The sequence below is a fragment of the Myotis lucifugus genome, unplaced genomic scaffold (genome assembly GCF_000147115.1).
Source record: "Myotis lucifugus unplaced genomic scaffold, Myoluc2.0 scaffold_274, whole genome shotgun sequence".
Lineage (NCBI taxonomy): Eukaryota > Metazoa > Chordata > Mammalia > Chiroptera > Vespertilionidae > Myotis > Myotis lucifugus.
In genome coordinates, this window is record NW_005871322.1 from 550661 (window position 1) to 567170 (window position 16510).

A 16510-nucleotide genomic window follows, 5' to 3' on the forward strand; every position below is an offset into this window, starting at 1 on the left:
GGGGGGGGGCGGAGAGAGAGAAACATCGATGCAAGAGAGACATATTGGTTGCTTCCTGCATGGCCCCTACTGGGGATTTAGCCTGCAACCCGGGCATGTGCCCTTGACCGGAATCGAACCCAGGACCCTTCAGTCCAAAAGCCAATGCTCTATCCACTGAGCAAACCGGTTAGGGCTACTATAATATTTTTTAAAAATTCTTACAGAGATGACAGGAATGGATTGCAAAAAATAACATCTGCCTCTTTTATTTTATTACTAGTGGCTCGGTGCACGAAATTCGTACACATTAAAAGGGGATTAATTAGAGGAAATATTTTAATATTGCTATTTGCCCTTTCTCTATAATAGAAGTGTCAGAGATGAAAGAAAAATGAATAAAATGTATATGAAAATCTTCCTCCTGTCAGAGTCTGGGGCGCACCATGGGGCCCAGAGTCAAGTCCCTGCCCACTCATGCGTACCTCAAAATTGTGTGAGACCCAAACCCAGCCGCCCGCCCCCCCCCCCTTTGGCTAGATCCAGACTCGTCTGGTCCCACCCTTGTCAAGCCCCGCCAGGCTGGGGGTGCAGCCTCAGGTCCCCTGGCCCAGCGCTGGGGCGGAGGGCGCGGCCTGAGGTCCCCTGTAAAGCCCCGCGGGTGGGGGACACAGCCTGAGATCCCCTGTCAAGCCCCACCGGGTGGAGGGCGGGGCCTCAGGTCCCCTGGCCTGGCACCAGGATGAGGGGCGCGGCTTGAGGTCCCTGTCACACCCCATTAGGGTTGGGGTGCAGCCTCAGGTCCCTGCTGATTGCTTGTTAAGGCTTGTTATGGGAACTTGGCCTCCGCTGTGGGTGCAGCCATCTTGTGTTACGAAAACCCCACCTCTGCTGTGGGTGCAGCCATCTTTGTGGTGGAGTGATGGTCAATTTGCATATTCCCTCTATTATATAGGATATTTTATCTTAATTAAGAAAAATGAACTTTTAAATTTAATTTTGTATGCTATTTTGACTTGAAATTATACCTCCTGGTCCAGAACATTTCATGACTTTTTTTTTTAAATCCTCACCAGAGGATATGTTCTTATTGATTTTAGAGAAAGAGAGAAACAGCGATTGGTTGCCTCTCACACGTGCCCAAATGGGATTGAACCTGCAACCTTTTTGGTGTGCTTGACTACGCTCCATCCGGCTGGGGTCATTTCAGGACTCTTAAATATTCATTGTTTACTTTGAATTATAGAATAAAGATGGCAGAACTAGTAAGTTGTCTGTTTTTTAGGAAGGGGATAATATTCTTTTTTTTTTTTTTTAAAGGAAATCTTTTTGTTTACTTCTAGAATAGCTTTACAGGCCATACTTAGAGAATTTCAACTAAGAAGAATCTTTGTCTTTCTTTTTACACCAAGCAACCTACACAACAGGCGTGGTTGCTTTTTCGATAATATTCTTTTAAAAAATATATATGTTTTTATTGATTTCAGAGAGGAACAGAGGGGGAGAGGGAGAGAGAAACATCAATGATGAGAGAGAATCATTGATTAGTTCCTCCTGCATGCCCAACACTGGGGATGGAGCCTGCAACCTGAGTATGTGCCCTGACCGGGAATCAAACCATGGTCTCCTGGTTCATACATAAGTCAACACTCAACCACTGGGCCAACCAGGCAATACAATATATTCTAAAGTCATGCAAAGTGTTCACAATATCTATTGTTCTAGATTCTATGGCTGTAACCATAATCTCTGTTGTTTAGGAAAATCGTCTATTTTTATATACCCGGAAATATTAGTAATGCAGTTCATTAATGGAACTGTTTTAGGTGAGTGTATAGAGTCAGGAGGTCTTGGTGCTAGCTTTTATCACTTACTAGCTGTGTGACCTTCTGTAAGTGAATTATTTAATCTCGGTTTTAATTTCTTTGTTTTAAAATGTTCTTACTGGATGGCTATAAAGTTCTAATAATTGGGAAAGTTTTGAAAGCTATTAAAATTTGAATATAAACTTAAGTGGTAGTGCTAGTTAAACCTGAGTGAAAAAGTATTAGGAAGAGAGAGTTAGGAAATGAAAGGAGCTGTATGGAGCTGTTTTTGGGTGGGGTAGGGACTTTAAGCAAAGTGAGTTCAAAGTGGAATCTTGGAGTTGCAGAAAGTCCAGAAATAGAATGTGAGGTCTCAGCAATGTTCAAGTTAATGGTGGTTTGTGATGCATAGGCTAGTGTAACATTGCTTTTTTATACCGTGAGAAAGCCAGCAGGTATTTTAAATATATTTACATGAAGAAAAATTCTATGTTTGGCTCAGTGGATAGAGCATTGGCCTGGGGACTGAATGGTCCCGGGTTTGATTCCTGTCAAGGGCGTGTACCTAGGTTGCAGGCTCAATCCCAGGGCCCGTGCAGGAGGCAACCAGTCGATGTGTCTTTCTCACCTTGATGTTTCTCTCTCTCTCTGTCTCTCCTGCTTCCCTTCCACTCTCCCTAAAAGTTAATGGAAAAATGTCCTCTGGTGAGAATTAGCAACAACAAAAGAATATAAATCACATTACATATTACAGTATTTTAGATTAGACTAAAAATGTTTCCTACTTAAAGCCATGTATATCTCAGTATGATCAGATGGCTCACAGAAGGAATGTCTTTTCTAGACAATGGGTCATTAGAGTTTCTATGTGTAGCAGTCTTTTGAAAAATGATGTTTAGTGAAAATGATTTAATTTATAACACATGACATTAACTTTGTGTGGGACTGTACAATAAAACCAGTACGATATTTCAGCATTTTTGTTTGCTTGTTAATCCTCACCCCAGGATATTTTTTCCATTGACTTTTTTTTTTTTTTTTTTTGAGAGAGTGGAAGGGAGGGAGGAGGGGGAGAAGAGAAACATCGATGTGAGAGAGACACATCAGTTGGTTACACATGCCCTGACTGGGGCAAGGGATCAAACCTGTAACCCAGGTATGTGCCCTTGATCAGGAATTGAACCAAAGACCCTTCGGTACACAGGTTGATGCTCTAACCACTGAGAAACACCGTCCAGGGCTTTTATATTTTTCAATCCTCACCCAAGGATGTGTTTTTATTGATTTTTAGAGAGAGAGGAAGGGGGAGAGAGAGAAACATCGATATGAGAGAAACATTGGTCGCCACTCATGCATGCCCTGACCAGGGATCAAACCTGCAAACTCGGTATGTACCCTGACTGGGAATCAAACCCACAACCTTTAGGTGCAAGGGACAATGCTCCAACCAACTGAGCTATCTAGTCAGGGCTTAGCATACTTTTTGTGTTTAAATCTTACTACAATGTGATTTTTGTTAAGTCATTACAATACCCTGTAAGATGTCCCAAATTAAGTGGGCTGGATAGCTATAAAGTTCTAATAATTGGGAAAGTTTTGAAAGCTACATATTTTACTTTTTTAGTATGTTCATTATTTAATTCATTTCCCCCATAAATGCTAGCCATCTTTTCACTTATTAAATATATCTTACAAATAAAGAATAGATAAAAAGATAAGTATAGTTTTAGGAATAGTAATAAAAGGAATATTCATGTACCTGCTACTTAAGATATAACATTTCTACTGTATTAGAACTGTGATTCTAGAATGGTAGCCAGTGGTTCTCAACCTTCCTAATGCCGAAACCCTTTAATACAGTTCCTCATGTTGTGGTGACCCCCAATTTCATTGTTACAAATTGAACATAATTAAAGCATAGTGATTAATCACAAAAGCAATATGTAATTATATATGTGTTTTCCAATGGTCTTAGGCGACCCCTGTGAAAGGGTCGTTCGACCCCCAAAAGGGTCACGACCCGCAGGTTGAGAACTGCTGCACTAGACACTTGTGCCAGTAGTCTGAATTGATGTGATGTATGTAAAAAAGTACATACAAGATTTTGAAAACAAGGTACAAAAAATATGTACACTATCTCAATAATATTTATATTGATTATATATTGAAATAATATTGTAAATATAATTGAAATTAAATAATTTCACCTGTTTATTTTATTTTAATTTTTTAATTATGGCTGTTAGGTTTACATGTTACATATGTGACTGCATTTGTGGTTCACATTATATTTCTACTAGTGGCCCTGTGCACGAATTCTCATACACATTGAAAGGAAATTAATTAGAAGAAATATTTTAATATTGCTATTCGCTCTTTCTCTATAATAGAAGTGTCAACCAAATTCTCAATCGACGATGACAGATGGAAACACACGCGTGTGATTGGCACCAGTGAGAGCTTTATATATATAGATAAGCTTAATTAGGCCTGCTTTCTGATTTAGCTAAACTTTTTTCAGCCCAATAAAGCACCCCAACTTCCCTTTCAGGTAATTGTCAGCAACACAGCAGTAAATATCAACATGAAGCAGATTATTATTGTAGATCACACAGGGAGAACAATGGGTAAAATATTAAACGGCAGCAGTATATGACTATATTCTGTGCAGTGAGAAAACCTGAAGTCATTTTCAAGGCCCACCATTTCTTCTTTTCAGTCGGGTCAAGTTTCTAAGCTTTCTAAATCTCCGTTTTCCGGCTACTGAAAAGAAAATAGGATTCTACTGAGTCTCCTATCTACCTACTCCAGGAGTTCTGTGAGGAGCAAATGAGATGAGGCACGGGAAAATGCTTCATAGACATTTGGTTAAAGTGTAAAATGTTTGCACCTGGCTATAAAGCAAGTCGTGTTCTTGGGCTGAAGAAACTCCAAGAATGCTAGACACTAGGGAGAGGAAGCCGGGCGTTGCTACACCATGTCATTACCTGACACCCACAGTGACCATTGCTGGGCTGGGCTGGGCTGTGGGCTGCATTTTGTGCTATGGGGTCTCTGCAGTGTTGGCTGCCATTTGATGGGCTGTCGCTCCTGGGTGGTGGTGGGGCCTGTGTCCCACGTGGGGGAAGCCAAGTGTTGCTTTTTGGGCACCAGGTCTGTGGTGCCATTTCTTTGTAAATGGCCAGTGCTTGTCACGGCAGCTCCTGCGTTGAGCATCTGCCCCCTGGTGGTCAGTGCATGTCATAGTGACCGGTTGGACACTTAGCATGTTGACCTTTTTTATATATAGATTGGACAGTGATACTTCAGAAAACTCCACAGTTCTATTTCCCACTCCACCAAAAAAACCCACCACAAACCACTATAATGACTGATATATTTATTATTTATTTCTTTGCTTGTCTTTAACATTTTATTTTCTATGCATGTATCTCTAACCAATGCATTGTTGCATTTTGAAAAACAATACAGCAAGCACAACCTTCATGACAATGTAAATAAAGGATTACAGTATCATCCTAACATGAAAGCTCCTAGAAGATAAGCTGAACAGAATCTGAGTCAAGTCTGGATTCAGCTTCCCTGCGAAATTTTTAAAAAATACGTTTTTATTGATTTTAGAGAGAAGGAAAGGGGGAGAGGGAGAGAAACATTGATTGGCTGCCTTCTGCAAGCCCCCCCACTGGGGATCGAGCCAGCTACCCAGGCATGTACCCTAACCTGGAATCGAACCAGTCACCTCTTGGTGCATGGGACAAAGCTTAGCCAACTGAGGCACACCAGCCAGAACCCTGAGAATTTTTACAAGCCATTTTCGCAAGTTTGTGAGCAGAGTCATGAATGGGTTGTGAAAAAACTAGGGCTCACTCTAGAGCAGGGGTTCTCAACCTGTGGGTCGCGACCCCTTTGGGGGTCGGATGACCCTTTCACAGGGGTCGCCTAAGACCATTGGAAAACACATATATAATTACATATTGTTTTTGTGATTAATCACTATGCTTTAATTATTTTCAATTTGTAACAATGAAAATACATTCTGCATATCAGATATTTACATTACAATTCATAACAGTAGCAAAATTACAGTTATGAAGTAGCAACGAAAATAATTTTATGGTTGGGGGTCACCACAACATGAGGAACTGTATTAAAGGGTCGGGGCATTAGGAAGGTTGAGAACCACTGCTCTAGAGTTAGGGCATGTGGCAAAGTGTGAGCCAATGTTCACAGTATGCTAAAGATCTGGAAGAAAAAATGGTCAGAGGGAGTGGGCTGCTCTGTATTATCTGATTCTAGGCTTACCATGACCTCCTTCCTTTTCACAGGAGTTTCTCTGTAAGTCTTTTCATCTTATGAAACTGAAACTCTATCCCCCACTAAACAATAACTCCCCATTATCCTCTTTCCCCAATCCTGGCAACCACCGTTCTACTTTCTGTCCATAATTTTGACTACTCTAAGAACCTCATACAAGTAGAATCATATAGTATTTGTTTTTTATGCCTGGCTTATTTCATTTAGCATAATGTCCTCAAGAGTCATTCACGTTGTAGCATATTGCAGAATTTACTTCCTTAAAAGGCAGAATAATATTTCATTGTATGTGTGTGCCACATTTTGCTTGTCTAGTCACCTATTGATGGAGACGGGTTATTTGTATGTTTTAGCTGTTGGGAATAGTGCTGCTATCAACAGGGGTGTACAAATATGTCATTGAGACCCTGCCTTCATTTCTTTTGGGTATATGCCGAGAAGTTGGATTACTGGATCATATAGTAATTATTTTTAATTTTTTTTTTAGTTACTGCCGTACTGTTTTTCACAATGGCTGTATTCTTTTACATTCCCACCATAAGGGTTTTAATTTCTCCTGCTAACACTTGCTGTTTTTTGGTAGTAGCCATCCTGAAGGGTATGAAGTGGTATCCCATTATAGTTTTGGTTTTCATTTCCCTCATGATTAGTGATAAGCATCTTTTCTTAATGCTTTTTGGCCATTTACTAGTATGTATCTTTGGAAAAATGTCTATTCAAGTCCTTTGCCCATTTTGAATGTTAATCCCTTAATGGGTGTATATGATTTGCAAATATTTTCTCTCTCTCTCTCTCTCTCTCTCTTTCTCTCTCTTTTTTATAGAGAGGAAGAGAGAGGGATAGAGAGTTAGAAACATTGATGAGAGAGAAATATCGATCAGCTGCTTCCTGCACACCTACTGGGTAGGAGGTACGTGCCCTTGACCTGAATCCAACCTGGGGCCTTTCAGTCCGCAGGCCAACGCTCTATCACTGAGCCAAACCAGTTAGGGCTTCTCCCACTCTTTGGGTTACCTTTTTACTCTGTTGATAGTGTCTTGATACATACAAATTTTTTAAATTTCATGAAGTCCAATTTATTTTTTTAAAATAAAGTTTTACTTGTGTCTTTGTTATCATTTCCAAGAAATCATTGTCAAATCCAATGTCATGAAGTTTTTATCCAATGTTTGCTACTAAAAGTTTTATAGTTTTTGGTCTTTGATTCATTTTGAGTTTATTTTTTAATATCGTTTTAGATAGGGTTTTTATTCTTTTACATGTGCGTATTTATTCCTACTACCAATTGTTGAAAAGACCATTCTTTTCCCCATTGAATGGTCTTGGCACCATTGGCAAAAGTTATTTGACTATGTGAGAATTTATTTCTGGGTTTTCTATGCTATTCCATGGGTTCTATATTTTTGTTTTTATGCTAATACTATGCTGTTTTGATTTTTGTAGCTTTGTAGTTTTTTTAGCATAAATTTTCCCGTAAGGCGAATTTTATTAATAACACTAGTTTATTTCCCTCCCCACAAGACGAAATGCAACTATCTGAAGTGAACATATCATCAAGATTTTATTGTTACATAATAAAACAAAACATGAAGCTTAGAATTGGATCACTTGGTCCTTTCTCTTATCTCCTCCTAGTTTAAAATGCTTGCATCTTATAATAGCCACCCTTCTCTTAGATGTGCAGATGGGCCTAACACATTAAAGCCTCAGCACAATCTTTGTAGTTTTACCCTTTTTGCAGAAAATCAGCTTAGTCTGCCCACCATAACCACTGTTTCCTGTCCTAATGCCACTTTCCCTGCACATACAGAGAATCCTTGTCATTGTACTGTGTTATGTTGTGGAGTTGATGCTTGCCACACTTCTTACAGAAAGTCTGGCAGGTTTTAGAAACATTCAACCATGTTTGCTAGAGCGCTATCAACATTGAAAGCATAGTAAGTTTTGAAGTCAGGAAGTGTGAGTCCTTAAGTTTTGTTCTTTTTAAAAATTGTTTTGACTATTCAAGGTCCCTTGAGATTCCATATGAAATTTAGGATGGATTTTTCTGTTTGGTTAACAGATTTTATTGAGTAGGTGTGTATATGTAGTTAACACACACACAATAAGTTCATGATATTTGAACTGTAGAAAGTAGATTGGTCAGTTACATTAAATCACTATGGAAGAAGCTTTTTTTTACACTTACATGCAACCCAATTATGATTCAGGCAAACAAGATTGAATGACTAACCCTAGTGATTATCCAACAGGCGAGCAGATGACTGTGCATTTATGAACCGGTGGGGCATGTGGCTAAAGGAGGATGAGTCAGAAGCAAGTATCTTCTAAAGGAATCTGTTAGAATAGACTACAGAAATGATTATAACTAAAAGGCAGGAAATACTCTTCCTTAATGGAATATCTTATTTCCCTGGGTGCTCATGGCCATCCCAGTGTCACTGCTTGTCTTCTGGTTAATTGGTGGTAACAACTATTTATTGTCTTGAAAACTTGGTTTCTTTCCCTTGAAAAGAAGTTACTATGTAAAACATGGGTGGAAATGTGTATGTAAGGAATCAGTGTTTCTGTAGTACTCTATATGTTTCATAAATTTTATGTGCATTGAGTTAATTTTTATTACCTATGAAAGGCATTATTTAGGGGTTTTATATGTGAGGAATCTGAGGCTTTTGAGCAAACAAATAATTTATATCAGACACACTGATAGAGCTACAATTTAAACCCAGGTTTTATCTGATTCCAACGTATATTTTGTCATGCGCTACATATGTAATTTTACACAGAATTTCAGTAGGTTTCTGGTCTTTTTTAAACTTACCCATAAACTCAAATTTCCGTAGGTTCTTTGAACTCTAGACTAAGAACTACTGCCTTAAATAAAAGCATGGCTAAAAATTACGAGTGCCCTTAGATACCTAAAGGCATCCAACAAAGGGGAAATTTTTATTTGGAGACCTGTAACTTAACCTTTAGCCCCTAGGCTCCTTACATGTTTCTCTCTTTTTCTCACTGGCTATTTATAGCATGCTTGCTGGGTTCTTTTCTGCTACCCAGCATCTAAAAGTTGGATTTCTTCCGAGTTCTTCCTGGGCCCTCCCTCTTTTCTCCTACTTACTTTGGGAATCCCTTTCTTCTAGAGCAGCAGTTCTCAACCTGTGGGTCGCGACCCTTTCACAGGGGTCGCCTAAGACCATCGGAAAACACACATATAATTACATATTGTTTTTGTGATTAATCACTATGCTTTAATTATGTTCAATTTGTAACAATGAAATTGGGGGTCACCACAACATGAGGAACTGTATTAAAGGGTTGCGGAATTAGGAAGGTTGAGAACCACTGTTCTAGAGTTCAATGGTACTGTATTGTTGATGGTTGCCAGACTTAACATCATCAGCCCGTATCTTTTCTCAGAGTGCTAGAATCCCATTTGCAACTGCCTACTCAAAAATTCATTTACATATCTCATAAGTGTTACTTATGTAACAGATAAAAACTATTGCAAAATTTTTAATAATAGTTTTATTGAGATAAAATTTACATACACAAAATTTACCCCTTTAGAGTCTACAATTCCGGGGGTTTTAGTATATTCAGAGTTGTGTGACCATCACCACTCTAATTTCAAAACATTTTCATCACCCCAAAAGAAATCCAGTACCTGCTAGCAGTCACTCATTTTTCCTGCTCCTGAGCCCCTGGCAACCACTAATCTCCTTTCTCTCTCTATTTGCCTGTTCTGGACATTTTATATAAATGGAATCATAAAACATATGGCCTTTTTCTGGTTTCTTAGCATAATGTTTTCAAGGTTCATCCATGTTGTAGCATGTATGAATACTTCATTTCTTTTTATCGCCAAATATTTCATTATATGGCTAATGCCACAGTTGATGGTGCATACATGTTTTTCTGAAGCTCTACTGCTACAGTGATATGGAATTTAAAGCTACAGATTTTGAATATTAAGTGATATCATGTGTGATTTAGATTGACTGTAACATCACAAATACTGATATTTAGAGCTTGGGTTTATTAAAAATTGTTTATACTAACTTTTACCTTATTTCTGAAAGAATACAAATGTGAGGCTATAGTCACTTCTAACTTTCTGTGAAGTCTCAAACATCCTCTGATATTTTACTTTTGGAAAGATAAGCGGGCCTTTTTGTTGTTTTTGTGTATACTTAGTTTAATCTGTTTACCCATTTTAAAGGCTTTAGAATCTTTTTTTTCCAATCCTTACCCGAGGATATTTTATCATTGATTTTTTTTAGAGAAAGTGGAAGAGAGAGGGAAAGACAGAAATATCGATGTGAAAGAAACACATTGATTGGTTGCCTCTTATACAAGCCTAAACCAGGGCTCGGGCCGGAGAGGAGCCTGCAACCCAAGTATGTGCCCTTGACTGGAATCGTACCAGGGACCCTTCAGTCTGCAGGTCAGCGCTCTATCCACTGAGCCAAACTAGCTAGGACTATAGAATGCATTTTGTATAAAATACTTAATTGTTCTTAGAACAATGGGTTTAATCCCTAAGTCATATTTTAATAAATTTTCTTTTCATAGTTTGAAATAGGGCATCATTATTTTCAGTGAAAAATGTCTTAGTGTTTAAATGGCATTATTGAATTATATTACAAAATGCCAAACTGGTAAGAGACAAAATTTTATTTTCTTTGTACTTTGAGGTTTGGTATTCATGAATGTATGAAAGTGGCAAACATTTACTTTGAAGATCTACACATAAAACTATTTATTTGAATGTGAACATTAAATAAATCACCAGAATCATCTAAATATCATTTAAAATTATAATTTCAATCATTGCATTAGCCTTGATGAAGAACTATAGCCATTTTCTGAACCCATTTAAGAATTTCCCAAAACACACCAGTGGTTTTCTTTGTCATGAGAGAATTTTTATAAAAAAGTAACAGCCTTCAGCTTTTGGCTTGGAGGAGGCTTAGGTGCAACTTTTTCTTCGGTCGTCCCAAAACCTGATTCATCCAACACCAGCTGAAGTTTGACCCCAAGGACATTAAAGTTGTGTATCTGAGGTGCAACTATGGGGAAGTCAGTGCCACATCTGCCCTGGCCCCCTGGGTCTGTCTCCAAAAAAGGTTGTTGATGAAATTGCCAAAGCAACTGGTGATTGGAAGGGTCTGAGGATTACAGTGAAACTGACCAGAACAGAAAGGCCCAGATGGAGGTAGTACGCCAAGAGACAGAGAAAAGCAAAAAACATAAGCACAGTGGAAATACCACTCTTGCTGAGATTTGCCACCATTGCCCGACAGATGCAACACCAATATTTGGCTAGAGAACTCTGGAACCATTAATGCGATCCTAGGGACTACCCAGACTGTGGGCTACATTGTTGTTGGCTGCCACCCTCATGACATCATAGATGACATCAACAGTGGTGCAGTGAAATGCCTAGCTAGTTAAGAACTACAAAAGAAAATATTTCAATTAAAGATAATTTCACAACCAAAAAAAAAAAAAAGGAGTAATAAATGGCCTTTAAAAATTTTTAGTAATTTTTTTAAGGAAAATATTTTGGCTGTGGAAGTTAATATGAATAAGCTACATTTATGGAATCTTTGATTCTAAAAGATATAAACTCATTGGTGAATGTAGAATCTGATTATGAAGTTGACCTTTCTCTGCCATTAGAAGAATTCTCTTTATAATTAGTATAAGAAGTTAAAATATTGAGGCACATTGAGAGGTGAAATGTTATACTCCTCCCTAGTGTGGCACTCCCTTCAACCTCCATTAGAAAGAGTAGGTGGAAATCTTGATTAGAAGAAATAGTAAGTCAAGTTAATATTAATAGGCAGTATAGAAAGGTATTGTTTTTTAGGTTTTGTGAGGTGTCAAATATGAGGTCAGAGTCACTTGTTAGACTTAGGTATATATGTGGAGTTTTGAATTTACAATGTGGAAGAGAATGAACACTTATCAGAACAGAAGGAAATGTGTGGTTAAACGGTTTCAGCTATAACTGTAAACTATTTCCCTTGGTCCAAATGGGAGGAGAAATGGAACTTTATGTTTTTAGCTTTTTCCAATATAAGTAGAAATTGGTTCAGCAGGGTTGATTGGAGTCCTTAACAAGAAAGATGGTTGTGTTTAGTAGTGGAGGCGAATGACATGAATATGTATTAAAAAGGTATAAATCTGCCCTGACCGGTTTGGCTCAGTGGATAGAGCATTGGCCTGCAGACTGAGGGGTCCCAGGTTCGATTCTGGTCAAGGGCATGTACCTTGGTTGCGGGCGCATCCCAGTAGGGGGTGTGCAGGAGGCAGCTGATGTTTCTCTCTCATTGATGTTTCTAGCTCTCTGTCCCTCTCCCTTCTTCTCTGTAAAAAATCAATAAAATATATATATATTTTTAAAAAGTTATAAATCCTATAGCTTTTGTTTTACAGGTGTCTTGTAATTTTTCCTAGCATATTTATAATCACTGATGGTCATTTATTCTTATTAAGTCTCTTTAAAAACAAGAATTCCCCAAGATTCTTTGTTGAAGAAACTGCTAAATTGAGTAAAGGAAAAGTTAATGTTTCTAGGTTTCTCCTCAAAACGAGCTGTCTTACTGATTTTATATAATTATAGGTAATAAATAATGCAAATTTTAATGCTCTGAGATTATTCATAGAAAACATTCGGTATAGGCGAGTAAAGAACCTTATTTATAAAGATACTAGAGGCCCAGTGCACGAAATTTGTGCGCAGGTGGGGGGGTGTCCCTCAGCCCAGCCTGCACCCTCAATCTGGGACCCCTCTCACAATCCAGGACTGCTGGCTCCCAACCACTCGCCTGCCTGCCTGCCTGATCACCCCTAACCACTCCCCTGCCAGCGTGATCGACACCTAACTGCTCCCCTGCCGGCCCGATTGCCCCTAACTACCCTCCCCTGCAGGCCCGGTCACCCCTAACTGCCCTCGCCTGCAGGCCTGATCGCCTCCAACTGCCCTCCCTTTCAGGCCTGGTCCCTCCCAACTGCCTCCCCTGCCGGCCATCTTGTGGCGGCCATCTTTGACCACATGGGGGCGGCCATCTTGTGTGTTGATGTGCTGGTCAATTTGCATATTATCGCTTTATTAGATAGGCTATTTGGGCACCTGCCAGCATGGCTCAGAACATCTTGGTTCAACTCCCCATCAGGGCACATGCCCAGGGTTACAGGCTAGATCCCCAGTAGGGGGCGTGCAGGAGGCAGCCAGTCAATGATTCTCATCATTGATGTTTCTATCTCTCCCTCTCTCTTCCTCTCCTAAATCAATAGAAATATTAAAAAAATAAAATAAAAAAGGCAGCATTACCTATTTGATGTGGGTAGTGAACACACAATACAACATAGAGGTGATATAGAATTGTACACCTGAAACCTATATAATTTTATTAATCAGTGTCACCCCAATAAATTCAATTTAAAAAGCAGCATTACTTATCAGATAGCTATTAGGTTGCTTATAAAGCTGAAGAAAAGTGTAAAAGAGCCTGACACTGGAGAGCTCCAGGGACCCAAAAAAAAGGGAAGCAGTGCACACTTTTCAGGGGCTAATGAATTCCAGTTGTTTTCCGTCTGTATGTCTTTCTACTCAAGATTCAAAAACCAGGCCCTGGCTGGTGTTGCTCAGTGGATAGAGCGTTGGCCTGCGGACTGAAGGGTCCCAGGTTTGATTCCAGTCAGTGGCACATGCCCAGGTTGTGGGCTTGGTCCCCAGTAGGGGGCATGCAGAAGGCAGCCGGTCAGTGATTCTCTCTCATCATTGATGTTTCTATCTCTCCTTTTCCCTTCCTTTCTGAAATCAATAAAAATAAAAAAAATAAAAAAGATTCAAAAACCAAGGCAAAGTACTTGATTGTCCTAGCTACAGCTGGAGGAGCTATGATGTCTACTTCAAATACCATCTTACTATAGTTTTTACAAAATCTGAAAAACTTTCTTTTAAAAATAATCTGGAAGAATTGTAACTAGAAATAAAATTCTGGTAAACCAGATTAACTTAATGTATAGAATATAGTCAGAGGCTGTAGTTTATATACTAGTACTTATAATTCTTGATTTTATGATTGTATTTATTTTTTTATTTCCTAAGAAAACAACAGTTTTCATAAGTAACTTTGATCTTTGTTTTTCATGTGTCTGATTGGTTTTCACCCTTCTTTTCTGTGTCTTAGGTCTATTTGAAGGCTCCAATGATTCTGAATGGAGTCTGTGTTATCTGGAAAGGCTGGATTGATCTCCAGAGACTGGATGGTATGGGCTGCCTGGAATTTGATGAGGAGCGAGCCCAGGTAGGGAGACTTCAGGCTTTACTGAGTGTGGTCCCTTTATAGACCCCTAATCTTGCCTGTGCCTGGGGAATCTATTTTACCCCATCTTTAAGAGTAAGTATAGCCCTAGCCGGTTTGGCTCAGAGGATAGAGCATCGGCTTGCGGACTGAAGGGCCCCAGGTTCGATTCCAGTCAAGGGCACATGCCTGGGTTGCGGGCTTGATCCCCAGTAGGGGGTGTGCAGGAGGCAGCCGATCAATCATTCTCTCTCATCATTGATGTTTTTATCTTTTTATCCCTCTCTCTTCCTCCCTGAAGTCAATAAAAATATGTATTTTTTTAAAAGAGTGAGTATATTGCCCTGACCGGTTTGGCTCAGTGGATAGAGTGTTGGCCTGCAGACTGAAGGGTCCCAGGTTCGATTCCAATCAAGGGCATGTACCTTGGTTGCAGGCACATCCCCAGTGGGGGCTATGCAGGAGGCAGCTGATCAATGTTTCTCTCTCATTGATGTTTCTAAACTCTATCCCTCTCCCTTCCTCTCTGTAAAAAAGTCAATAAGAGTAATTAAAAAGAGTAAGTATAAAAAGTCTCAGGTTCAAATAATATTGAGGAATCCTAAAGATATTGAGACACAAATTCTGGTCCTGGTTTTAGGTAAGTTTTTCCTTCAGTGGTTCTAAAATTTCATTTGATTACCCTAATCTGCTCAGTGGGCTACTTCAGAGTCCAGTAAATGGTTCTCTTTAATATTTGTTCTTGATCTTTAGCACATTATGAGGAAGAAAAAAAGAGTTCATAATAAAATGTAGCAGCAACACTGAGGAGCTTGGCAAATCCTCTCCCCAAACACTGGACAAAATTGTTTAAAAAAACAAACAAAACCATTTAATGTCTCGACATTAACCAAAGGGCATAAATTGAGAGGCATTTATTTAAACAAAGCTACCTGAATTTCACTAACAACAGTAATAGTCTGGCAATTTATTTTATTTTATTTTTTTAAAATATATTTTATTGATTTTTTACAGAGAGGAAGGGAGAGGGATAGAGAGTTAGAAACATCAATGAGAGAGAAACATTGATCAGCTGCCTCCTGCACACTCCCCACTGGGGATGTGCCCGCAACCAAGGTACATGCCCTTGACTGGAATCGAACCTGGGACCCTTGAGTCCGCAGGCTGATGCTCTATCCACTGAGCCAAACCGGTCAGTATAGCCTGGCAATTTAGTCAGGAGCTGCTCCCGTCTTTTCCCTCAGCTCTATGGTCCTTCAAGTTCTACCTTTGGCAGGCAGGGCAAGGCATGAGGGCTGGCAGCTCTTATTCTCCTATCAGAGGGAGCTGACTTTGTTTAGAGCAGCTTGGAGGGATGTTCTCAATAATAATAGAGGTCTCTGGCAAATAATCCAGGAAAGCTAATATTATAGGAAGCAACAAAATGGCAGACTAGCCAGAAATTTATTAGGGTTATCTAGGAAAGAGATAGCCCTTATGGTCCTGAAGGCTGTGTGCATATATAAAGCCACACCTGTTCAGGAAAATCTAAGAGGACCTTTGGAGGAAGCTAATTCTTGCTGAACACAGGTTAAACTGATAAGCTCCCTGCACTTTTACAAGATTCCCCCAAAACACACATCCTATGACAAAGGATGGAAGCCTACTGAGTTCCAGGTATTTAGGCAAAACTTCTCACCAGTCATTGGCTGACCACTAATTTATTCTGATGGGGGAGTGGGGTGGCAACCCCTAGAAAGCATGGCTTAAAAACAATAACTAAGCAGTGACATCAGAGGCTGCACACTGCTGAGGAAACAGATTCTACAGAATTGGTCCAGGCAAGTCACTAAACAGACAAACACAAAACAGTGTTATAACCAATTTAGTTTATACAAGGGAAAATTTTAGATTGAGTTGACTTTTAAAACTGAAATATTTTATTGGAATGATAGGTAAAAAATTTAGTTTAACCCACAGCATTTCTCATACTTAGAATTTTCCAAGCTTTGTTGCCCCAGTCCACAAATTGAGCTTTATCACTACAAAGTAAGTGCCATCTGTTGTGATAATAAATTAATATAATAGGTTTTACATAATGTAGAAATTTCAAAGCAG

The 16510-nt window shown here is 39.2% G+C and overlaps 1 protein-coding gene across 1 annotated transcript in view; it reads left to right on the forward strand.

Moving 5' to 3' along the window:
• CBFB (core-binding factor beta subunit) overlaps positions 1-16510 on the forward strand; it is a 65278-nt gene that overhangs the window by 25742 nt on the left and 23026 nt on the right. The window contains exon 5 of the mRNA XM_014464979.1: positions 14300-14416. Coding sequence (XP_014320465.1) covers positions 14300-14416 — 117 coding nt within the window. The remainder of the gene's footprint in view (positions 1-14299; positions 14417-16510) is intronic.